Source organism: Melanotaenia boesemani, chromosome 4, assembly GCF_017639745.1.
Source record: "Melanotaenia boesemani isolate fMelBoe1 chromosome 4, fMelBoe1.pri, whole genome shotgun sequence".
In the NCBI taxonomy this organism is placed as follows: Eukaryota; Metazoa; Chordata; class Actinopteri; order Atheriniformes; family Melanotaeniidae; genus Melanotaenia; species Melanotaenia boesemani.
This window is the reverse complement of record NC_055685.1, coordinates 31068951-31094890: the sequence shown is the minus strand read 5'-3', so window position 1 is coordinate 31094890 and position 25940 is coordinate 31068951. Positions and strand designations below refer to the sequence as shown.

Genomic DNA, 25940 nt, shown 5'->3' with positions numbered 1-25940 from the left:
ACAAAGCAATATGAAGAACTAGAAAATATGAAAGATGGAACTTATTATAAAATGAGTTAATGAGAACTTTAAGCCGTTAGGTTAACATGACAGATATTTGATAGGTGTTTCATTTTAATGTGATTTGTAACAGTCCTGTGCAATTTTTTGTATAGGGAGCAAAAATGTTAATTACTGAGCTGTTGTTTTCTCTTGTTGCTACTTTTTTGTTTTACTACCGTAAACTCACATTTGCATAACACCAAAAAACACCTTGTGATCTTTTATTTATATGTTCCTGATTTATTTCTCCAAAAGAATAACTACATTTGCTCTTTGTAAAAATGAACATCTGCCAGACTTCAAGTACAAATTAACTGTTAAAAGACTGTAATTGAACCCGTTTCACTTCTGCACTTAATAAGGCCTTTCCTAACACACAAAAGCAAAAATTTTCAAAAAGGAAAGGTTTGATTCATCTTTTCTTTTTTTTTTTTTTTTTAAGCCAAACTAATGAACTATATTAAAGTCAAATGTGTACCGGGAAAAAAAAATTAAATTCAGTCATTCAGTCACATCATTCACTATAAGGGGGCATAAATAATAAATTAAAATGCATTGGTGAACAAAAATCAAAGGCAAAACATGAAGTTAGGGTGCAGCAAGGAGCCTGTGGTGTTAAATGAATTAGATGGTGTCAAAAGAGAGGAAACTAAGACGAAGTTAAAAGAAAGTTGGCAGAGATGGTTAGAGGCTGATCTCCTGATCAACAGGCACAGACCTGCAGTCGGGGGTATGAGTAAGCTGATGGGAGCTTGGACAATTACGCCCAAACCACACACAGAGACACAGTGAGTTAAGACTAGTCTCAGTCTTGCCTACTGTCCCTCATACAGCCTGCATGCTCCCTCGTTATTTCTCCTTCCATCATGCTATTTTTCTAACACGCTCTGATGACAGCACTGAGAGAGGTTAAAGTGGGTCTTTCACAATCACACACAAAAAACAACTAATACATGAACACAGTTTATCCCTCATCAGTCCATAGTGGTGGGCTACAGCAAAGACAAACAGTGCAAATTGCAAATTCTTTCTCTAACTCTGGCTTTCCATATAAAACATGTTTTCTCAATCTTCTCCACTCACTCATTTAGTCTTTTGCTTTTTACGTTTAGCTAAGGTGCTTGGATACTGCTAATAAATCATAAAAGAGCAAAAGAAAAAATAAGGGCTGAGACATAAAAAGTTGTCCATATCTAAATGTGTGAAAGAGTTTTGGGTCCTGTGTAACAAGTTTTTTTTTTTTTTTTTTGGTTTTGTTTTTTCAAATCCACTTAATTTCAAATGCACATAAGTCACTGATAACATGTGATATGTTCTTGCCATGATGCTAAAGTGGAGAAGTAACAGAAAGTCACAACTACTGTTGACCTGAGTTGTTTGTTTCTGAACACGCTAGCAGTTGCCCCAGAAGCTCTCAAGTATGGTCATCATTTAGATACCGAGGAACAAGGGCTGTTTTAATGATGCAGTTATTTTTCACCCTGTCCCACCACCTCAGGGTGAGAGGACCAGGGCATGTGAGCTTGGGCCAACCATAGCAGCCCGTTATGCACATGAGCCTCAAGGCATTGTGGAGGGACATGGCACTTTAAAACAAGAGGGCCAGTGTTAGAGTGTCCCGAGGCCCGGAGCTGTGGAGACTGAGGGTTTAACACGCGTCCCATCTGGTGTGTGTGACTGTGCACACGGTGGTCAAGTGGTTAAGGAAGCATCAATAGCCACTCTTTAGATCAAGGAGTGTCTCAGGGTCAGATGTAGCTCAGAAAGCACCAATCCTTGGAACCAGAGAAGGTGAAAGTTAGTGAAGTGCAGTTACATATACTCATTTTACCAAGCTGAATTTACTGCCATGACAAAAGTAGTAAAGCAATACACATGAAGATCCAGTAATAAGGGCACAGCCACACAGTGAGACTTCAAGGCCGTCACCCTCCACCATCTATTCATCCAACCCTCCATGCTACGTTCCATTATTCATTAATCAAAGAAAAACTGTGATAAGGGCCAAAAATGGATTAAAATTGCAAAATGACCTCCTGTTCAGCCCTATTTCAATTCCTTCAAGACATTCTGACAGAAGCAGGAAGAGATGTGGCAAAATGAGAAAGTGGTCACACAACTCAGTGACCCATATAGGTTTCATTCATCCTCTGCTCCATTTTATAACTTTATAAAGCTGTTAAGAAATTACAGTACATTGTATTACTTTGTGATATGTTGTTTTGGACAGATGCCTAATGAAATGAGTTATGTTCAGGTTGCAAACTAGAGAGCAGAATATTCTTTCACAATGCTACAAAATTATACTGTACATACTAGAAAAAAAGGCTGTACTGTTTAAAACCTGTTGAAGGCAGCCAGTAAATGTACATATAACGTTTAACATCAATAACAGTCTGTAAGATGGATGGAACATATGCTTGGCAACGGCAGGCCACGCTCCACGCTATTCTTCATCTTCAAGACTCGCAGCAACAAATTCCTCCCTACTAATTGAAGACATGTGCTCTGATCAGGCTCTATAGCAATGAAAGAACGGTTGGTAAAATGGTAGACAATGCAAGAGGAAGACTCATAAAGCCAACAACTGGAACCTGATATCATTCAACAACTGCTTTTATGTCAGCAACATTTACTTTTGGGTACTGTGAGTTCCTGTGAAAGCCATTTAAAATCATGCTCAATATTGTTGCCTGTGTCTTTAGTTAGATCTCACACTGTTAAAGAGACAGTATTTGAACCCTTCGGCTTATTCTCCCAGGAAGTGTGTCACGAACACGCATAGGTCCAAGTAGTGAGAGTGATATTAATTAAGGTAGCCAACCTGTAGGTTCCTTTGTGCCCAGCTGTAGAGCATAAATCAGGCTTTTAACGAGGCTAGGGCCCTAAGATCTCAAACCGTGCTGGAATGCTACCTGCACAGCCATGCCAAAAATCTGTCTGCGTCTAGGGCTCCTATAGATCACTACATTTATAAGGAAGGCTATAGAGACCTACCCTGAGGTGAAGGGGGAGGGCAAAGCAGAGGGGCAGAAAAAGAAGGTGGCAAAAAGGGGACAAGAGCTATTTCTAATAGGTCATCAGGTTTAAGAAAGCACGTGTGGCGGTGGCTTGAGCACATGTGTGTTGCATGCAGGTATAAGTGCTGCACTGCAACAAATTCATCTGTTCTTTAAAAAGTTTTTATTCAAAAAAAAAAAAGAAAAAAAAAGGTAACCAGAGGTAACAAGACAGAAACTGTCAGAAACTAGACAGTTATGAGGATTGTAGTTTACAAGTACAAACTGTAGCAAAATTTTCAGCAAATTAGCAGCTATTTGTGATTTAATTCAATAAATACCAAAATTAGCTTTTTAGACCTCAAAGACAGTTGATGAACAGGACATGTGAAGAAAGTCTGAACGCCTTTGGTGACAGAAGGATTTATTCACAGACAGCTGCAGGACAGGACACACGCATGAACAGACTGACTGGCTGTATGGGTGGTTTAAAAACAGGCCGAGTTCACCTCCGAGCCATCGTTTCTGCACACAAAAAGGCCCATGAACTCAGACATTCCACAACAGGCAGTGGCAAGACACATACTTACACACACACAGCTAACTGGCAAGCATAATGCAAATACACATATTTACACTCACTGGAGCATATGTAGCTCTTCAGCTAAACCAATGCATTAAACTGTCATTTTAGTGTAAGATTGCTAGCTAAAGCGATGTACAAATAAGTTTGTGTAGAACTGGTGAAATCTGGCTGGGTAGAACTTTCCTTTTCTTGCTGCACTATGCAGCACCAGCTGAGATTTATGAACCAGATGTTTGTGCCGCCGCTTCTCGAATGGCTACAAAACTAAAGCATCACCACTGTGCAACAGTTTTGCTACACTGGGGCAAATGTCACCTCATAACCATTAAAAAAAAAAAGATATTTCCCCACAGCTTCCCTTGTCCACTCTTTTTTACCTCTTCTCTCTACAACAACTGCAGCACTGACAGGAATGTAACTCCACTCCCTGCCAACATGAACTCAAGTTCTCAAGATCCACCCTGTCATTTTAAAAGGGGCTGACAACCCCTGACTGACACGGGGGTCACAGGGGCAGTGACCTCATTGGACCGCTTGTGTTGCATTCCCAGAAATGAACTTTGTTTGCACAAGGTCAAACCATAAATGTCCTACGTGCTCATGCCATGCATGTCCAGCTGATATGGTGCAGGCCAACACAAAATCCTGTGAGGCTGGAAAATGCTTTAGATCAGCTGTATAAGGTCAGAATGAATGAGTTACCTTTTAAACATGTTTCCAATTTTACTATTTTGCCATTCTATTACCTAAATTTAATTTAAAAAAAGATATCAATGATTGTAAAGAAAGAATGCATTCTTTAAATTGTAGGGTTTTTACATAGAATTACATAATAAAACAAGTAAACTGGTCCTCAATAGGTCAAAAATCAGTTAAATACAATCTCATTCAATAGCTAATTTGCAACAACTCACACTGCATCATTATTTATTTAATAGAAACAATATGCAGAATTAGTGTGTGGAAAAACTAAGAACCTCAATACTTCAGGTGCTGCTAATCAAATGCATGTAAATAATGAACTTCAACAAATATAACTACTTCTATAAAACCAAAGGTTTAGTAAGTTTAGTCATCAGGAGCATTCAGGTGCGTGTTAACACAATCCCAAGGAGCCCATCAATCTGGGAAGGGTTGTAAAATAGATTATTCACAAGTGGAAAACATTTAAGGAGTGAACGTCCCAAAAGTTCAGTCCAAGGTCAGACCATGCAATGCTCAGAGAAACTGTAAAAAAAAAAGAGAGAGAGAAAAAAAAAGAAAAACAAGAGCATGTCAGACTCTTCAGGACTCAGTTGTCCTATGATAAAGTTCACAACATTACAATTAAAAAAAAGAATGAACAAGTATGCCTTCCTCGGAAGGTTTGCAGGAGAATGTCTCCTCACATGCGATGTCACCATTACAGATTTTCTTGTTATGATTATTGTCAAAGAAATAATCACAATTTTATGATTATCACAATTAATATGCATTAGGTAATTTCCCAACACTATATATATATATATATATATATATATATATATATATATATATATATATATATATATATGTGTGTGTGTGTGTGTGTGTGTGTGTGTGTGTGTGTGTGTGTGTGTGTGTGTGTGTGTGTGTGTAAAATCACATGGACACATCTTATAAGTCTTTAAGTTTTAAATGGGGCTGTCAAAATTAATGTGTTTGTGCAAAGATTTTAATCTGAGGAATTAAAGCATTTTCTTTTACTTTCATATTAAATCGTAAATAAAAAAAAATTATTACTCATGTCATATTAAAAATCTGAATGTGGCATTATCTCGGCAAGAGAATCTGATTTTGGGAAAGAAGGTGCCTTGTTATACTGGTGAACCGAATCCACCAAAAAACAGTATCCTCTGTATTTATTAAGTTATATTCAATTTAAAACATGCTCCTACAAAATTAAAAACTTTTGTGTTTCTGTATGTGGACTGAAGTTGTGGACTGGACTGAGTGGGGGGGGGGGGGGCTCAAGCAATGTCCCAGCATGAACCAGTTCAAGAGGCAGTACAAACACATGGTTTTCACGCTGTACAGGGAAGAAGAAAAGTGTTGACAGTCATTGGGGATTTACACCTGTATGTCTAAGTTTATGTATTTTTAATGTATATTATGTAAATATTATCATTTGTTGTATCTGTGAACATGTTAAAACAGGAACGGAACTGATGTAACAGCAGACATTTGCTGTAAACTATTATTCGTAGTGTTTAATATCACGATTAATTGTGAAATTATATGATTGAGACATATCTACTCTTCACTATAAAAAAAAAACATTGCAGCATGGCTTAGATTTAGCAAATTTGCATCAAAACGTTGCTAGACAATTTTGTCTACATAACTGTATTTCATATTTATTGACAAACTTGTCCGTGGCAGGGCGGAGTTGTGGACTGGAGTATTTAACAGCCTTAAACCTCAACCAGGACTTTAGGAGAACTGCATAAAAAAAGAGTGAATCTAAATTCCTCTATGAAAATGGATTTACTGCTGCTAAATGTGATTCTACAAGTCATTGAATCACGTGTTCTTTGTTTTCCACAGACTACTTTTACATTTTAGCTTAGTTTCAATTTTATAAATAGTGACAAGGTAAAATACTAAATACAATGTTGTTCATCTGAGGTAGTATTTACTTCATTTTGAGACCTTAGACTTGAAAGACAATGAATTTCTTTTTTTCACAACTTTGAAGATGAAAGGATGAAGCTGAATGGTGTCAATAATGGCATTAAGAGCTGTGAAGTGGTGAAGAAGGTAAAAACAAAAGAGTGGTGGACAGCTTTACACTGCGGCACCCCATTCTAGATTACATTAGTGGCAGCTGCTTCCTTTGTGCAGTTTTATGGCCTGGCCCCAAGAAAAAGCTGCTAAAATTTCAGTTAATCTGCTGCAGAAACTCAAGTGTCTGTCAGCCGCTCAAACAAGGGAGACTAAAAGCACCATGCTCATATAACTATGGCAAAACAACACTAATAATATCTCTCTTCCCAGCAAACCAGCCGACATTTTGTGTAACCAAAGAGGGCATGCCTGTGTCGCTGGTGCATGGGAAACTGGCCTGTTCTCCCAGTCCAGTGGCATGTCCTTAATGGTGGGGAACCAGACAACGTCCTCCTTCTTCTCTCCATCTCTGCCCCTTTATCCTCACCTCCTGTTCATCCTTCCAAGTCATTAGCTTATGTTAATCGCTTAAATTATCAAGAGTAAGCCCCAATTCTATTTAGTTTGCCACTACCCTGAAGAGCAGATGAATATGCTGCTGTTACTGCTGATGTATGAAGGTAAAATTATATGACTGAACTTATATTTTGTGCTGATTTGTAGTAGATTATCATTATTCAACACATTTGTGATGGAATAAGATTAAAAACGATAGTCAGTTTGTTTTCAGGGTACAACAGAAATCCACTTAAAATCTATTTTACAGATTCAACACAATTTTTTTCTGAATCTGAATGATGTTTAAATGAGCTTTATAAGATCATTTCTACCCTACAACTTCTTGATAAAGGATGTCAATCCACTTTCACCAAAAATTTAAATATAAACAGGCCTTGAGTCTATAAAGAACCAAAATCAAAATTAAACAAAACTCCGAGCTTTGTTCTTGTGGGTGCAAGGGGCCCCTTTTCTTTAATTTCTAAGATAAAAAGATGGCAGAGGTGAGAAGAACTTGGGGAGGGAATGAATAAACGGAGAGAATAGAGAAAACAACCAGAAGACCAAGTAGAGAAACTCCAGGGGGGGCTTATAATAGCCCTTCTGGTGGAGATCTCCTCTCCATCTGTCTGAATGCTGTGTATCACAGATGACGAGAGTAAGCTTGTGACTTTCAGTCAAACCGGAGCAGGTCTCACTTGTACACTGCTCATCTACTCAGGATCGGCTTCAGCCTAAGACTGACACCATCATGAAGTATGGCCACATAAATGGAAAAAGTTGTTGACCTTTCTCCTTGTCTTCCATGACAAGCAGGTGTTTCTTCTCACTGTCAAACTCGCACAACTCATAGAATTACAGTAATGCCGAACATGTGGCTGATACGTTTTTCCTACGAACTTGCTCTGCCTTAACTTTTATAAATTAAAAAACTTTAAGAGTGGGTGAGTTTTCTCCTGTGGCAACACTCAGGAAATCTGTAATGCAATCAACGCTTTTACTTCAGGAATCCTTTCACATTTCTAAAAACTTACAATTCAAGTAATTATATGACTATTAATTCCCTACAACTATTAAGGGTTGTAGGGAAGCTGGAGCCAATCCCAGTAACAAGCAGGGTACACCCCGTCCATCAGGGTACACCTTGTCCATCAGAGTGCAGTCCATTGCAGGGCCAACACAGAGAGACAAACAATCACTCACACCCTGTTCTACTCTAAATCCTAGGAAGACAAGCATGTCTCCGGAGTACACGGAGAGAACCCAAGCGTACACAGGAAGAACTTGCAAACTCCACTCAGACTGTTCGAACCTTCCCCCAGCCATAGCTCAAACCAGCGACCTTATTGCTGTAAAGCAGTGGTGCGAACTACTACATCACTGTGCAGCCCATCATACGTCATATGACTATTTTATTTTATCATTTTATTACAAAGAACACTGACCTGACGGAGTCTCTGCTTACAGTAATAACAGGAGTTGCATTGCTATTTCCACAGTCTATATTCTGACCCATGCTGAGAACAATAGAAAAAAAGATTAATCCATTTTCCAAATATTAGGTTATTTTTTTAATCTCACGCTTATTCTAAAAAGACTGGTCATTTGAATTGAAGTGACATTGAAAAGGAAGCAGAAAGCGCAAAAAAGTGCTGATTTGAACATGAATTGTTTGGGTGAGGCTACAAAATAGCCCTTTGAAGCCATTTAAATGAATTCAATAAAGATGGTGGTTTGAATAAATGCTAATGGACATCCACCCGTACCTCGTTCATGTAAAAACTGGCATAAAAGCCAAATGATATTAGAAAGAAATAATAAAACTTTAAGGGAAAGCAACACAGATACAAATGTGTGCTAATGAAGACATGGAAAGCAAAGTGGGGTGGGCTAAGTCTGTGTGTGTGGGGGGGTGGATGCACGAGGACAAATTAACCTTTTTAATTGGAGAGTGGTAGCCCCCTTTGGACCCTGCAGTTGGATCCAGAGTGCTGACAGATGATGAGAGGAAAATGGCAGGCCTATTACAGGCAATCTGGCCCTGCAACTTGGCAGACCACTGCAGTACCAGAGCCTGGGGAGAACAGGGCACGTCCAGCATGGAAAGCACTCCCTGCCAGACCGCTCACTGGCAGAGAGGAGCTTGCTTCAATAAAGGTATAAATAGAGAATGGTTATCTTGGCACTTTGAACTATGGGGTAAAGGGTTGTCATAAGGGAGTCTGGTTTCTTGTGTGATAACAAAATACTACCTGGTCAAGGAAAATGAGAAGGGCTTTGCTTTAATGAAAGGGAGACAGAACCAGTCTGACAGGTATGAGAGAAGGACCAGAGAGGGAGGTGGGGGTGAGGAAATGCACACAGAAAAATTCACACACAATGGAGTTTTTATTTCCCTTTAATTCAGAATAAAAATTAAATCCTCTTTAAAATGCCCTTGTAAACACCTAATTCTGAATGAAAATGGCTTTCTGAGTTAAACTTAAATCCGAAGTAAGTGGCTGGTTTATTTTGATTTTAAATCCAAAGTGAATAATTTCTCAATCATTCATAAGTTCAAATTAAATACGTTTGTTTTTCACATGCTCATTCTGTTGTCCTGTTGTGGTGATGCAAATACGGTACTCTATCTCCTTTCTACTCCTCAGCTGATGAAAGTGAAGTAGTATGCTAGTGTCAAGCTGGTACTTCTAAACTATCATCAAATTCCTTATTATGTGGTCTCCTATGTTATAGATGAAAAGAGAGAAAGTAGGAACTAGAGTTTGTTTTGTTCACATCCACCCCCTGTCCAATCAGAAAACTTCCCAATCCCGAGATCTTAAGTGGAATTGAATAAAGGTGATTAAACGTGTTTTCCATGTAAACCTCAATTTGGAATTACTATTTCCATGTAAACGCAAAGGAAAATACTTCAATTCCGAATTATTTAATTCTGAATAATTAATTCTGAATTTTAAAAAAACATGTAACCGTGGCATATCTGAGTTAACCTGACTTTGTTCTCATGCACACAATACATGTTCAAACTCAATACATCTGCCCCATGTTCATAGAGGAGCCAGATGCAAGAGAAAAACATCAGAGGATCACTTCCTGTCTGTCTGTGTGTCTGGTTGTGAGAGCCGTGTTTATGTCTGGAGAAACAAGGAAAACAAACATCAAGGTCAGAGAAGAATCCGAGCAATAGATAGCCCCTTCTTCACACAAGTGCAGGCCTGGTTTAACATGTACACCCTCAGAGGGACACCAGGACTAAGTCAGAACCCATAGAGATCATTTAAATCTGGCCAGGATTCTTAGGGCTAGGATATACTTGCTGTGTACACGTCAACATTACGCTACGTTTGTGTATAGACTTGCTGCAAACGATGGAAGCTTGGCAAGGTCAAAGCGTTTAATACTGGAGGTCACCTCTAGGGGGAGTACACAGCACTTTGAAATAGTGAAAAGGTCAATCTACCAGTCACATTGTATTTCCAGGGCATCAACCCCCAAACGCTTCTTATCTGTTATCAACTGTTAAGACATGAACGTTTATCACTGTGCAACGGGGAGTAAAAATCATAGAGATGTCGTCGCTAACAAGAACAGCAAGTATATCTCAGCCCCTACACTATTATCTGAGATCAATACTTTTCACTTTACATCCCAGAAACGTTTAAAAGTCAACAGTGCAAAGTCAGAGCAAAATAAAGTTCTCTACATCTCCAAAACATATAGAGCAAAGTGTTCTGCCACATTCTCCTCAATTGATCCAACCTTATCATTCATTGTCTCACTGTCCAGCAGACCGTTGGAGTAAACATAATCCTGATGCCTTCTCTTTAACGCTGACCTCATTAGACAGACAGCTACGCGGATCTCTAGGTCATCTACACTAAAAACAAAGACAGGCCAGTCATCATCTTAGCTCTTCACTCCCTTCCCATTTTGTCCCTTATGCCAATCTAACTCTCAATCCTCACATTCTCCTTATCTGTCCATTTCCATTTCTGCCCATCGTTCATTAAGTACGTATTCTGATGCATTTGCAGCACAAAGTAGCAGAACACACCAGACTACTTTTACTCACGTCAAACGTAGCCACCCAAACCATAACTCTCACTTGCAAATTTTCAATCACTTTCTCTTGTCTTTGTATTAGTCTCCATCCATAATACACACATACACACACATATACCAGACACATGGCCGGAGAGAGCAGACTACCATCTGGGAGTAGTGGCCGGCTTTGTCTGGGGTGGGGGCAAGTGAAAGCACCAACAAGACCTCCCTTTAATACACGCACACACACATACATGCATAAACCATAGACACAACCCATGCAACAGCCCCCGTAATCCTCCCCATCCAACTGCTCAAAGTGTGAGAGCTCTTCTCATACAATCTGCACATATACATATGCAAATTAGCAGGGGGCATTATAAAAACAGCCATCATCTCACGCACACACACACACATGGAAGCAAGATATTTAGTTGGCCTCTGAACCAAAGTAGCCACACAAGTGTTTTGAAAAGAGAAAACACACATTTCTCATATATGAAGCAGGAGCTGGAAGGCTGGAAGAAAAGTGGGAAGATAAAAAGAAAAAAATCTTCTCTACAAATAATAAACTAATCTGGGCATGTGTGAAATACATGCAAATGGGATTGCATGCATTTACATGGAGACACACACAAGCACTTGCACACACATACATGGAAACATACATTATCCATGTTTTCCCTGCAGCATGCATATATTTATACATAAAGACTCTACATCCATTGACAGAAGATGTCATGACATCTGTCCACTGTCCCCAGGTTAAACAACACACACACATTTTATATGTGATACCTTTTGAGAATTCTGATGAGAAATTGAGATTTTTTTTAAAGGGAAAAGAGAAATAAAGGAATGATACAAGATGAGCTGAGTTCTACCTTATTGCTCTTGAACTTTTAATCCTTTAGTTCATTGTCCTTTTGTCATAATCAAAGACTTCAAAGCCCAAAGTGAAAACAGAAAAAAGGAGTGGGAGAGAAAGACCAGTGCAAAGAAAGCGGGAAAAGTCAGACAAAAACATGATCACATTTTTGTCATTGAATATATTTTTTCTACATAGTTAACTTTGACATTGTGGCCATGTGCTTCACAGAAACTGTAAAAATCAAGTAAATAATGAAAGCATTAAAGGAAGAAGAGAAAGAAATGAAAGCTGTATGTTGAAGTTGTAAAAAAAGCTATAAAATTCTGCAATCTTGTGATAACCTTAGTTTTTTTTTCTTTTATTTAGACATTCATTATTTGACAAAATGTCGAGATGTGTGGTGTGGAAGCTGAAAGCACATGAAGTGTAATAGTGAACAGCTTGTAGGAATCCATCTGAGTCGTTATTATGAATGAAACAGTGTCCATATTTTATAGCCTTCACAAAGACAAACTCTTCACATTTCATTTCCATTCTTGAAACAAATTAAATTACAGTATGACAGATTTGGTTTCCAGCAGAGCTGACAAATATAAAAGGTTTTTCGCTCACACAGCTCAACAGTCCATTATGTGCATCTTCAATATCAAATTCTTTCGCCCAGTTTTTTGACACTCTCATGTTTGCTGAAATGTTTTCAGTACACAATAGCCGTAGCGGCGTTAAGCTCATGTTGCCCCATCAAAAGTACATCACCAACAACAACCAAACACTTCCCTGATCTTCCCACCCTGTTTACAACCAGATCCATTGGTCTCTCACTTTCTTCCCACGCTCCCTCGTTTCTTTCTTCTCTTCTCTGCATTGTCCTGTGCCCTCAGGTTAGAGGTTCTCTCTGTTTTCTCCACTAAAGCCTGAAAACAGAGGAGGAGAGCTGGAGGGAGAGGAGAGTGAGAGGAGGGCCAGGCAACGAGGCCTGTCCGTCTGCCTCCTTCGGCCTGGCTGGCTGACTAACCGGTCTGAACTGGTTCTGATATAGGTGAACCACAGACGTGTCCTCTTTCGCCTCTGGACAAAAAAGAACCATGGTGGCATTCCATCCATAGTCAGCAGGTACCAGGGAAGCATGCAACTGAGTGTGTGTGTGTGTGTGTGCGTGTGTGCGTGTGTGTGTGTGTGTGTGTGCGTGCCTGTCTCCCAAGACCTTTGTGGCCTGGATCATTGCCAAGTTCATCTGTTAATGGACAGCTATGAGTAGAGCTGCCCCATCCCCCTCTTCCCCTCCTTGCTTGCTCTCCAGCAGCCGTGCCTGCTCACGACCCCCCCCTTAACCTCCCCAACCCCCATCCAGGCCTGCTCAGATACAGGCCCACCCTCTCCCTCTTCCTCCACTCCCTTTCTCTCCCTTCCCCTGAATGCTATATCATTCCCTTTCTCCCTCTCCTCCTCCTCCTCCTTACTGCCCCCCAATGCTCTGTGCTTCTCCTATTCAAGATAAACAGAGTGCTTCAAGTTCAGGGGACACCCTGGGACCCTTTAACAAAGCCATCTATCATGCTGTCTGCCTGCGACTCCTTTGGCCATAGTGGGCTCTGCGGCTGCTTTTACGTCTGTCTCTCAGCCTGTATATGTGAGTGTGAACACCCACAGGCTGGATAAAGACCAGTCAACCATCCAGCTAACTTTAACTAGCTGCCTGTGCTAGCTGATCCTGAGCCGGACAATTTCCCCATTGTGTCTGTGGCCCCTCCAAGACCACAGCAAAGAAAGAGAGAACCCCCCTACCAGCCTTAAAAGAGATAAACTCTCAACATGACCACAGAGAAGGAACATGTAAACCTCCCCATCTTGGAGATGGACTCTGCTGCCCTCTCACTCATTCCCCTCCAGTCAAACTGTGGGACGATTAACCAAACTGTCAACAGCTTAATAGTCTGGGAATAGGAGACTGACAGTAGGCCTTGAAGCTGTGTGTAAACTCTGCAGAGATCATGAGTGGTACACGAGAGATAGAAAACAGAAAAGGGAATTCCTGTCTGCACAATGATTCTGCAACATGTTATATTCTATGCATGGTTTTTAGCCTTATATGGTTGGATGCAAACAGTACCAAGAATCCCACATATTAAAATAATATCATACACTGAATTATGTTTTTCTTGGCTAATTTTTAATAAACTTGTATACATTAAGCTTTGTGCTTGCCATGGACTGGCGACCTCTCCAGGGTGCACCCCGCTTCTCGCCTGCTACCTGCTGGCATAGACTCCAGTGTCCCCACAACCCCTGAATGGGAATAAGCAGTATAGAAAATGGATGGATGTATGGATGAATGGATATTAAGCTTTGAGCAGGTATTTTTTAGGGTATTTTGCATGCATATAAAACAACAGCTCCTGTTTCTACACAGCACCGATGAGGACTGTTGCAGAAATGTCACTCTAGGCACCTACATCGGTTTCTTCTTTCCTCTTTAACTCCCTTTTTTTATTCCTTTTTCTGTCCTCCTGTATCACTCCGACAAACAGCCCCCTCATCAGCCCCAAAGCCCCGCCAGCTGCTGTCCTCTCCAGGCTGCTAAGGAGGGATGGGGGGTTTGGCCTGCAGGTTTTAGAGCGCTAAATAATCCATTAGATGTTATCAAGTTGTAGCAGGGCAATGCCATTCTGCTGGGATGCATCAATCTTTCATAAGTCCCAGACACAGCATGCTTTGGGATGCACTACCAGAATCTCTACTTCCAGCACTCCATCCATCCCATCCCATCCATCCCACCCAACTAACAGAACTGCACTCAAACTTGGATATGTACATACCGTTATGCAGACATTCCCACACACAATCAACAAATACACATGCTGAAATAAATGCAGTGAGGTACATGCTCTTGCACTCATGCTTTGCTGAAACAACTAGGACACAGCTTGTTTAGAGAACAATCAGGTCTACAGTTATTGTGCTGCATCTTTTATCCCACTTCTATTCCAAAACAACATTTCCAGACAATTCTCAAAATTAGCACAGCCTAGTATGTGCTGTATTTCACTACCCGTCACACCGGCTTTCCTTGCACACTCTCCCTCCCTCCCTTTACTTCTTGCTGTGGCCTAGCAGGCAGGGCAGACATGTTCAGAATGTGCTCCGGTAATGGGCTAATCAAAAATGCAAAACAATTGGCAATTACCGCGCGGGGCCCTAATGGTCATTAGAATTTACAACAAGGTAATGAACTGAGAGTCAGCTCAGTCCATGCATATTCATAAAGCAATCAGGCCTTTGAAGATTAAAGAAGCGCTTCAAATTTAAATGAGGGCGCCAGCATGTTATCAGTGAGATTCAGACTGCAAAAGTAAAGGGTGCCTGGGACAGGAGTGTGCATGTATGAGTGTGTGTGCATGTGTGAAATGAGGGCTAGGGGTCAGTTTGGAATGGGGGATGGAGTAAAGGTGTGAGTATGTGTGCACATGCATGCATCCGTGCATAAGTGATCACCATCACTATGCGTGCCAGTCTCGCTTTCATGCCAGCCTGTGACTGGATGCTTTCTGTGGAAAGCAAACTACATTGCACCAATACCATCTTACAGCCTGAAGTGATTCTAATGACTAAATTAAGACTCTCTCAAATATGAATGAATGGATGTTGTTATCTTCTGATCAACATTTAAAAGATGTGGGATTTGAATTTGAGATCAAATGTACACTTAACTTGAACCATTAGTAGGCGATGAGGTTTTGAAAACCCTGGAGGATGAAGCTCCCAATTAGTATACATTTATGAAAAACTGCAGCAGTAGACATCCTTTGCTTGGTAAAACACTGAGATTTTAACAGATATGCACACACATAGATGGCTGTGAGTTTTAACAAGTGTAACGTCAGATACAGGGGCCCCCTCTGTTCTGTCTTTATGGTTGAGATAAGGCGGGTGAGACACAGCTGCAGTTGACCACCCACCTTCATACAAATGGTACAAATAGACTCACACAAAATGACACATGATTCTGGCAGGCCGAGTCCAACATAGAAAATGGAAACACTGGAGAGGATGAGAGTGAGCAGGATCAGCAGATTCAGACTAAAATGATGCCCTCGTCACTGTGGCTCTCACATGACCTTAGAATTATCTCCGTGGGTGTCAGAAAGACAAAGCAACTGTGCTACAGCACTGCGGCCTTAAACACCAGTCACAACAGGAATAGCACAGGTTGAGATGACATTCTTAATAATGACACAGGCTGGCAGCGTGATAAAGACACTACAAACCAAAATGTCTAAACAAATGAATATTTGCAGGGTAATAACAAAAGTTGGATTTTTCTTCTTTTAGGACAGAATTAAAGGTAAAAAAAATGACCTCGTCAAATTCTGTTCCCATTCTCATTGCAAACTCATCTGGCTCATTCTTAAAATATCATGTCTGTTGTTCTGTTCTGATCTGTCACTTCCTGAGCTACAGCTGTATCAAAGCCACTTTTTCTTCTCTGTTTCTGTTCTATCTAAAAATAAAGTCATTAACCTGCAGGTGGTGAAGCCGGCGGTTGGTATGACAAGCCTTGACGCTGTCAGATGACCCCCTGACCCAGAGTTGTGACTGCCTGCCACGCTATTGACAAGGCAGCGGCAAGACACGCTGATTTCTGAGGATGCTTTTTCATCTACGGTGACGTGGCTCTGGACAAACAAGGTTGTTTCTGTCGTATAACTTGGCCTGGCAGTAGGTATAGGGATAGTAAAGAGGATGTGCATGTGTATGTGTATCCAATTTACTCTGCAGCCAAATCTGCAAAAGTGAGAATGAGGTCTAGAGTGGATGTTGGAAGCTTCTAAGAGGCGCAGACACGCTAATGTAGCCAAAACTTTCAGTTTCCAGTTCCTTGAGGCAAACCACTGGAGCAATGCATGGAAAGGAGAACATGAGTGAGGGATGGAAGGAGAGTGGGCTAAAATAAGGATCATATGTTTCTGACAGATCTCATCAACTTCCAACACATCATGGGGCCTCTCCCACAACACATTTATTCTAGACAAAACACAGGTTCACAGGGGGGAGTTTGCAGCATGTATGTAACTGTCAAGGAGTCGGGTTCATTGTTGTGCTTATAAAAAGGTTTGTGCATGTGTGTGTGTGTGTGTGTGTGTGTGTGTATGTGTGTGTCTGAGCGCACACTTGTGTGCACTTTCATGAGCCTCTGTTTGTGCACTCCTGTGCATGTTTATGTTTGTGTGAGTATGAGTGTTTGTGTGCATACTTCAACAAGCCTCCACCTGAATGGCCTGAGGCTATAATGCTGGGGTTGTTAGAAGACAAACAGAGACACAGGAAGCCCGAGCCAGGAGCCCCTGAGGACAGCACACACACACACACACACACACACACACACACACACACACACACACACACACACACACACATACACTACTGCTACCCTTAAGTACACACATACACTCCCACTGTCAGTCACACACACATAACTATCACCTCACTGTACATTTTGCCTCATGAACTCATAAAATAGATACACCTACACTGACTTGCTGTTACACACACACACGCAGGTTTAAGCCCAGCCTGTCTTTCAGGCCCATCAGTGTGTGCCAAGTCTGGCCTGGCATGGTCCACAGAGGGGTGTCCTCAGGGGAGGCTTGCCAAGTCAAAGACTCTTTCATGTTCAGCCTGCACGCCCAGGGTAGTAAAAGCTTTACCAAACAGCACCACGCACACACTCTTTCTGTCTCACACACACACACACATAGAAAGCTATAAACCATTTAAGTGGTCAAAACCACACTCATATACACATATAAGTGTACACACATACACATGCATTAACACCACATCCACAGTCAAGATGTAAACATTCACTAGTCTTCAGCTCTTGAATGCAGTCAGAGCTACTAACATTTAATCCAACAACAAAGGCTGACAAATCTCCTCCGACAACATTTGTGGGTGTTTCAAGCTTAGCTTCAGAATACAAAAATGTCCTCTATGAAAAATTCATCCTTAAAACCATTCCTGTTCACCTTCATTAAAACTTAGTGGAGCCCACTGCCAAAAATAGGACTGATTTTATCAGAGCCCAAAGCAACTGTACCATCAAATTAGAGTCAGTTTTTGCAGACAATGGAGTGTTTATGTTAAAGTATTAGCCAGTGTCCAATAATTACCGCAGCATGCATCTGTGCCTTTTCAGTATCAATTAAAATGATCACAGAAACAAAAGCACAGCGTATGACCGCACACACACATGCATGCTGGACACTGGACAAGATATCAAGACCAAGGAGGAGGCCCTGCACCCCAACCCACTATTTACACACACGCTTACCCCCACCCCCACCCCCGGTTCTGCATGATAGATACCCACTGTGTATATACATATATGTCTATGACAGTGTGGGGGGTGATGAAAAGTGGCAAAGTGCCAACACAGGCTGCTAAACACCTTTGTCTCCACAACTCACAGGAACAGGACAGGCAGGCTTCTACAGAAAAACACGCTACAGCCACAAAAAGGTGTTACAAGAAATATTCCTCCATTGTTACGGTGTTTTCCTACTGATAGAGAAAATAAAAGGGGAAAGGTGGCTGCCATAATTGACTTAGTATCGATTCAGAGTCCTGGTTACAATGGAGGCAGTGCACTGGAAAGAAGTGGAAGTGTGAGATGGTGGTCGATTTGCGCAGCTACGATAGCCTCATTAACACATGTGGCTATGCTAGTGAAAATGTAAAAGGTGCTGAATGCTGGATGAATAAGTATGGAGCCCAAATGATGTGGCATTACAAGCACAAAAGTAAGGTACTGCATCAAAGATAAATTTGGATGATAATTTGTAGTATAATTATAGTATACAGGACATGCAGAAGACTACATACTTCACTGTGGTCATATAACTGTAAAAGGCATTTTCCTCCGATTACTCAACATTGAAAGACTAAACAGTAATTTACTGTTCTGCTAACAATCAAATTGGTCAATAAAATAATTAATGTGAATATGAATAAAAAAGATTATTTCAGCAGTATGCCTCTTAAACACTGATTACAAACTGCAATCATGGGTTGAGAAACCATCATCTGCTTACTTTCTGGGCCATCCATAATCTGTAGACAAGCTTCGATGTCCCTATGCATATCTTAAATTGTTTATCATGCAAATGACAGCATGCATGCTGCTCTGCCCTTTCCTAACGGCCCACAGCTCCAGACAGCAGACCCCAACCCCAGCTGCAGTCATGAGACTCCCAGACGGCCTCAGCTGTCCCTTAGACCGAGCTTCATCTACAGCTCTGGGTCTATTACAGACTGCCCCCTCATCCCTCCTCCCCTTTCCACATCTCCCCCACCTTCAAGTTCAGCCATCCTGGGTGCTGGCCCCCTCTAGTCCAGCAGCTTCTTTCCTTAACCCAGTCCAAGCCTTTGCTTTTATAAACTGCTGTCCGTATGGAAATCCATCTGTGTCAAATGATAGTTGAGGAGGAGGGTGGGGAGTCGAGGGGCCACTTTCAAGTGCTGGGCTGTAACATATAATATTCTCCCTTTGAAATGGAGTGGGAATGAAGCAAATGTAGGGACAGTATGTATTGAGATGCCTCAGCACAGTGTCAGCATCTAACTGAGCTGGGTAAAAGAACATGGCAGCTAGCATATGGAGTACGGGGTGGCTCACTGGCACTGCCAGTCTGGATGCATCAGTCTTGGATGCAGAAAACAGAGACGGGGAGGCTGGCTCATATCCACATGTGACTGATGTGTATGCTTGCTCTGCACAGAAGCTGCATCTTCTGTTTGACCCTAAAGCCTCTTTCAGATTTTTTTTTTTTATTTACTGTTCTGCAAAACACTGACCACAAATGTTGTAATAGGCCTATAACGAAATCAGATGAGGTCTTACTTACATACAACCGAGTTAATCTATTCATCATTGACTAAAGCAAATCCTGACTGTTACACAAAGTCCAGAGACTTAAGGCCTATAAATAAAGCTCCGCTCACAATGCCAGTGACCTTATGATATCATGTGAACTCTACTGCATGATGATCTAAATGAGCAAAGAAAAGCATGTCTGAACAGCTGACAAGGCCAAGAGGCATGTCAGATGTGTATGTGTGTTTTTTTAAGGATGTGTGTGTGTGTATATCTATATATATATATATATCCTTGTGTATATGTATACACAGATGTTCAACAAACTGTACAATAATGAACAGCAGGCATTTTGCATCACAGGAGGGTTACAAACCAACGAGAGTACTAGCAATATTCAAAGCCATATGTGAAGTTTTAGCACAAATACAGTACATGTAGTGCAAATGAAAAACTATTCTCTGTGTGTTTAGCTTGAATTGGCTGCAAATTAAATCACAATCTGGCACCTGCTATTGGCTCTGTTAAAGGAAAAAAACAAACATTGAAATGGGCTGGTCAAAAATCAAACCCCACTCTATAAAACCAGTCATAAGGGACCAGCGCTTGTTTGCACAGAGACTCATGTTTTCACTGCAGCCTCATTCAGCCCCCATGGACAACCAACAAACCAACTAGCCGCCTTAAGAAGTCCTTAATTACTCAAATCAAGAAAAAAACTGACAATTAGTGGCTTTAGACTTCCTCAAATAAACACTTCTTTGCTGACAGATAATTACATTCTTCTGTATCGCTTTTTAATTTTAGCATCAGAGTGAGTCTTTACAGGCGCATATTTGAGGGTAGAAGAGATACTGTATGACAGTGTAATAAGCCAGTGAGGGATAGAGATACATCTCTGAGCACCACATGAGAGAGAATTTGAAGTCTACAGGATCTAAGCACATCTGTGATGCAGAAAATAAACATCACTTCTTTATTTGTTTCCTTCTCTTTTAATCTGTCCCTGTCTTTCTAAATCTTTTTCACTGTCTGTAAATGTTTCTTTTCTAAAGATCATTGTCAAAATAGCTGGTCTTCATTTGGGTTCATGACTCAGCTGAGGAAAATTTGCAGCTCCTAAATGTAGCAGCAGATATTTCACACCCTTGTTATGCAGATTGAATACATCCCCACTAAGCAAACCATGTACATCTGAGGGAGTGCCTGTTTTGCTTGGAAATAAACCCCCATCAACCTTTCGAAGTGTGACCCACTCCACACACCTTTAGACCTTTTAAAGTTTCACGTCACATGTATTTCTACCTGCTCTTCTGAATACTGTTGTATGGCAACCATGTCATGCTCCAAGTGTGTTTTTTACCTGTGACATTTTCCTGCTTGGGGATTATTCCTTGTAAGGGTGCAGATAAACAATCCTCATCCTGTGGCGACACCTGAACAGCCACCTCCACAGGTTGATGCCCCCTCCTCGGGTGCTGATGTTGGGTTCGTGAGTGTGAGGAGGACGTGGAGAGGGGTGAGGCGAGGGGCGAAGATGGCGGCCTGTCCAAAGGTTTGTCCACACAGAGGCTACCGTGGCACTGCCTCCGTTTATGTTCAATGAACAGCAGGATGTCAGCAAGGGGAAAGCGGGAGTGGCACTGGCCACAGGTAAGCAGGTCCTGGTCCCCTTTTAGGGGCTCGCCCTGAGCCACTCCCAGCCTGGGGGAGTCCTGAGAGTCTTCTTCTGGTAAAACACCTGACAGAGGCTCAGCTGCATGAGCAAAAAAGAGAAGACATTGATTTAAAAAAAAAAGATGGCTATGAGAGGAAACAGCTTTGTAAAACTTAAACAAATGGGTCAGGGGAGGCAATGCACAGGCACATTAATGAGTTTTGCACAGCAAAAGAAATACATTCTTACAGATCTGCAAGAATAAGGTCAGACACTAAAAAGTGTATATAACACTTTTAGGAAAGAAAGAAGAGAGAAAGACAGAGCGCACTGACAGCTTCGATAAGGACTGACATGTTCAGCTTGCAGGCAGCAGTCAAACGATTAAGTTGCTTGACCCTCTTTATTGTGCTGCCAATCTCGCTTTTTTAATGAACCTAACACCTCTGAGAATCAAAAAATAGATTCTAATTTGAGTTCAAGATGATTGGACCCCATTTCGTTAAAAGTGCTGGGATCTTGTGAACCAAGGTTAGACATTGAGGGGTTGGATGTGGAGTAGGTCCCAGAAGTACCGACAGAGTAAAAAGAGAGGAGAGAAGAGAGAGGGAGCATTTTAAAAGAAGTGATCTAGCCACATGGTAAACGACATCGGGCACCCCGACTGGGATGCTGAGATAAGATGTGATGAATTCTTGCCGCCGGTACAACCTTTAATTCTGCATCAGGTCAGATGAGAAGGTGGTGAGGGACTATGAAAGATAGGCCCTGTTACTTATATGTTTAACTGCATTAAAGATGAAGGAATGTAGACCTATTTTACTGGAGCTTATCTTAACCAGCTTATGCAATGAACACAGGCAAGTGTGTGAGGTTGGGCTAGGTGGAAAGATTTTCTTCAAACCAAACAGTCTCATTATGATGCAAAGCAAAATTGATGTGAATAACTTTGAAAACTAAGATATAAAAAAATCCTTTTTCAGACATCTGACTGAGCCAGAATTTTAAGTAGTTGAGGCCAAAGTGTCCCACTGGGCTCCGATACCTGTTTTACAATCAGGAAAATTATTTGGAGTTTCTACATCTGTCCTTTTAGCCTCATGTAAAACCTTGTAGTAGCAGGGGATCAATAAGTTAATTTTATTCACTACCTGAAAATTGTATATATGCATATATGTGTGTGTGTGTGTGTGTGTGTGTGTGTGTGTGTGTGTGTGTGTGTGTGTGTGTGTGTGTGTGTGTGTTCTTTAAAAGTATGCCTTTAACATCTTTTCTATGAATTATTTTTTCTGAACACTCTCTAAATATGTTGAACTTGGTATTTCTGCCCTGAAAAAAAATCAACAAAATGAACATCACAGGGAACATCAAATATGCAATCGCTTATTTCTGCTAAAACGATTCTCTGTGTGCGCTTGGTTAAGCAACACAGGGATAAAGTGGATCAAGTTCATGTTCATAAGTGGCCACGATAGGACCATAATCATGGTGCGCCCCCCACTGGCAACGCTTCTTAAAATTATCCGAGTAATGAAGGGTCTTCGTGTTGCAAGATCATAATTGGTTTCGACGGAAATTTGAACAGAATGCAGAGGAACATTTACAACTAGAATAGCCTAATTAAGGTCAAAATAAATGTGCTGGCTGTTAATCTGCGCCATCAACTCTTGCGACACTAAAACAACCTGTATTTGTTAGAGATGTCTCCACGTTCACTGAGGCGCAAAGAGTAAGCATTGATAAAAAAAAAAAAAAAAAACAGCTGCTTGCTTCCTGTCTTTCGTCTAATTGGGGAAATAATTCCCCTGCATACATAAATGTATGTGTACTATGTGTAAATGCTGATGTCCAGCCTGAAACCATCTCCTGTATTTTTATCACACACGTGCGTAAAACGACTTCTGCTTTTCTCTCACGGTATCAATCAGAACTGACCAGAGCCATTTGTGTATATTCTGGAAAAAATTAACATATTTGCGTTGATTACACAACTCACTACCATTTATTGAGTACACGGTGCTTAAACATCAGCGGCGAGGAATTTAAGGCAAAGAAACTGCATTCGTTTGAAGTAACGCACACGATGTCCCAACGCCTTGGATAAGTGGGCATGTAAACACCACTTCCCTGTCTCCAAACCAGCGTAAACATCTGTAAATTGATTCTTTAAGCAAAAAATAACAATCGAGAGTTACAATGGAGCGGTTCTCCGAGCGGCACACGTGAACTTCTACGTGAATGTCCGCAGCTGAGTCTGCGCTGCCTTCACATGTAGGCAAAGGTCTCTGGTCATAAAGCTCGTGCATGTCCTTTAATGGCGAAAGAAACCTTAAAGGCTCTGTTATACAACACTTTAACTCAAGTTCCCTCTCACGTTGTTTCAAAAACTTTTGTAAGCAGATACCATGTTCTTTTAAAGATAACATGTTATAACATGTTTGGGTTTTGTAATTTCACTCAGGGCAGCGAAGGGTCCGTCCGTACCCTACCTATTAAAATCCCCCAAAGGAAGTTGCTCCGAATAAAAAAAAAAAGAAAAATACAAGATGGAAAACCAAAGCAATTAATTCAAAATCAAGAGGCGATTTAACTCCACTTACGCGAAAACTCCCGTTTGCTCAAGTGCTGGGGTTTGCCTTGCTTGCGGCGAGACATGGTTTGTTTAGTGGCGGCTTTTCAGCTGAGTTCACATTGGGAAATCCGTTTCTACAAGGTAGAGTCCAAATGAAATATCTTCATTGATGCCTCTGTCATCCAGATGGGGGAAAGAAAAAAAAAGAAACCGAGCTGTGGGTCACACAGAGCGTGATGCGTAACGCGCTACGGGCTGAGTGGAGCTCTTCATGACTTTTTCGCAAAGAGAGAGTGATGGGGGTACATCGAAGCCCCCTGAGCTGCAAGTTCAAGTGCGGACGTGACGTTCTTGCGAACTTGAACGTCAGGCGGTGGACGGACTGAGACATACAAAACATGGGCAGGGCGAAGCCGGCCAGTGGGAGGGGGCCAAACCAATGGACACTCATTATGGACTACCTATGGATGAAGAAGAAAAAAGAGACACCCCAAAGACGCCAATGGACGAGGGGGATCAAGGGGGCCGGGTTACGACAGAGAGGCAGAGAGACTACTAGTTGTTGGAGAGTACAAAGCGCATGGTCGATGATAGGGGAGGATAAACCAGCCCTGGTATTGTGCTCATATGAATATGCAGTGCGTATGTAAATTTCCAGTAGAGACTGGATTCCAGGTTTAAACAGGAAGCTCTGGGGAAAGAAATGAACAGTTTGTATTTTATCACTTAAACCCAATTAGATTTAGATCTTATTCCCATGACAGCATTAATATTTTGGCCTGAATTACCTTATTTTTTCTTTTTTTTTTTTTTGGGTGGATGAAAGATGAAGAAAATGCGAAAGAAAACTATGACAACACAACAGCAATCCACCGATAGATTAAATACCTTCTGAACCTTTTTGGGGTCTTATATCAGTCTTCTCTGTGTGTGCACTGCACAAGTTTATTCAATAATTATGTTTTTTCTTTAGCTTGCTTTTACCCGACAGTTTTCATAACAGAGCAACAGAAACATTTATGTAACTGACTATCAACATCTGGAAAGAAAAAAAACTAAAAGAAACATAAATCTACAGTTCTCACTCAAAAGCAAAAAAACTAAAAGAGATATTGCGTGACATAATTGTTGTTACCTGTCCTTTAAACATGATTAATATGAGTTTTTCCTAAGTATTTTCTAATTTTAATATTACATTAATATATATATATATGTGTGTGTGTGTGTGTGTGTGTGTGTGCGTGCGTGTGTGTGTGTGTGTGTGTGTGTGTGTGTGTGTGTGTGTGTGTGTGTGTGTGTGTGTGTGTTTAATTACGTTCAGGATTATATCACCATTTATAATACAACATTACATAAAGCAGATTAAAAAAATAAGGTCCAACGTTTCAAGGATTTGAAGACCTGCTCAGACAATATTTCTCTGCACCAGCGTTGTCCTCACTTTATAAGACTGCATCATAATTACTGAGTAATGAAACCTCGGGGGGTGTTTAGCTGAAACAATAAACATTACTTAGCAGATAAAGATAGCTTAAGAAACAAGCTTGTGTACAACCGCTCATAAGAACACATTTACATGAAAACTCTGAATAACTGTTATTATTGCGCTTCATATCACAGCATACCTACTGAAAAAAGGAATGATGGACTGAGTCACAAATCATATAAGCCACAAAACTTAGAAAACTGTAAAAATTTAAAGAAGAAGTCTTACAATTTACAGAAGTCACAGGAGTTTACTACTGGTTAACACCATGTCGCCTTGCTACAAGATGTCACCAGATTCATTCATTCATTCATTCATTCATTCATTCATTCATTCATTCATTCATTTATTCATTCATATGGGTTTGTAATTTAAATAGATTTTTAATATATGTGATTGGTAAAAGTCGTTAATAAAGCTCATCACATCCGTTTGAGGCCATGTCCTCTTCACAGCTCAGTGTTTTGGCGCCATCTAATGTCAGGTTGATTGTATTGGCACTGAGCTGGGTTTTTGAAAATTTCAGAGGGCTTGATATTTAAATTGCCTTGCTCTAGTGTCAAAATCAGGATTAAGTAATAAAATTAGCCCAATATTATTTACATAGTGAGTTATATTTTTTTT

General features: G+C 40.8%; 1 protein-coding gene across 1 annotated transcript in view; it reads right to left on the bottom strand.

Annotated features, from left to right (window-relative positions):
- Window positions 1-24186, bottom strand: part of bcl11ab (BAF chromatin remodeling complex subunit BCL11A b) — a 35498-nt gene extending 11312 nt beyond the window's left edge. Inside the window, exons 1-2 of the mRNA XM_041984151.1 lie at window positions 23859-24186; window positions 20965-21357 (exon numbers count right to left, since the gene is read on the bottom strand). Coding sequence (XP_041840085.1) covers window positions 20965-21357; window positions 23859-23913 — 448 coding nt within the window. The 5' untranslated portion in view covers window positions 23914-24186. The remainder of the gene's footprint in view (window positions 1-20964; window positions 21358-23858) is intronic.
- Between the last annotated feature and the right edge of the window lie 1754 nt (window positions 24187-25940).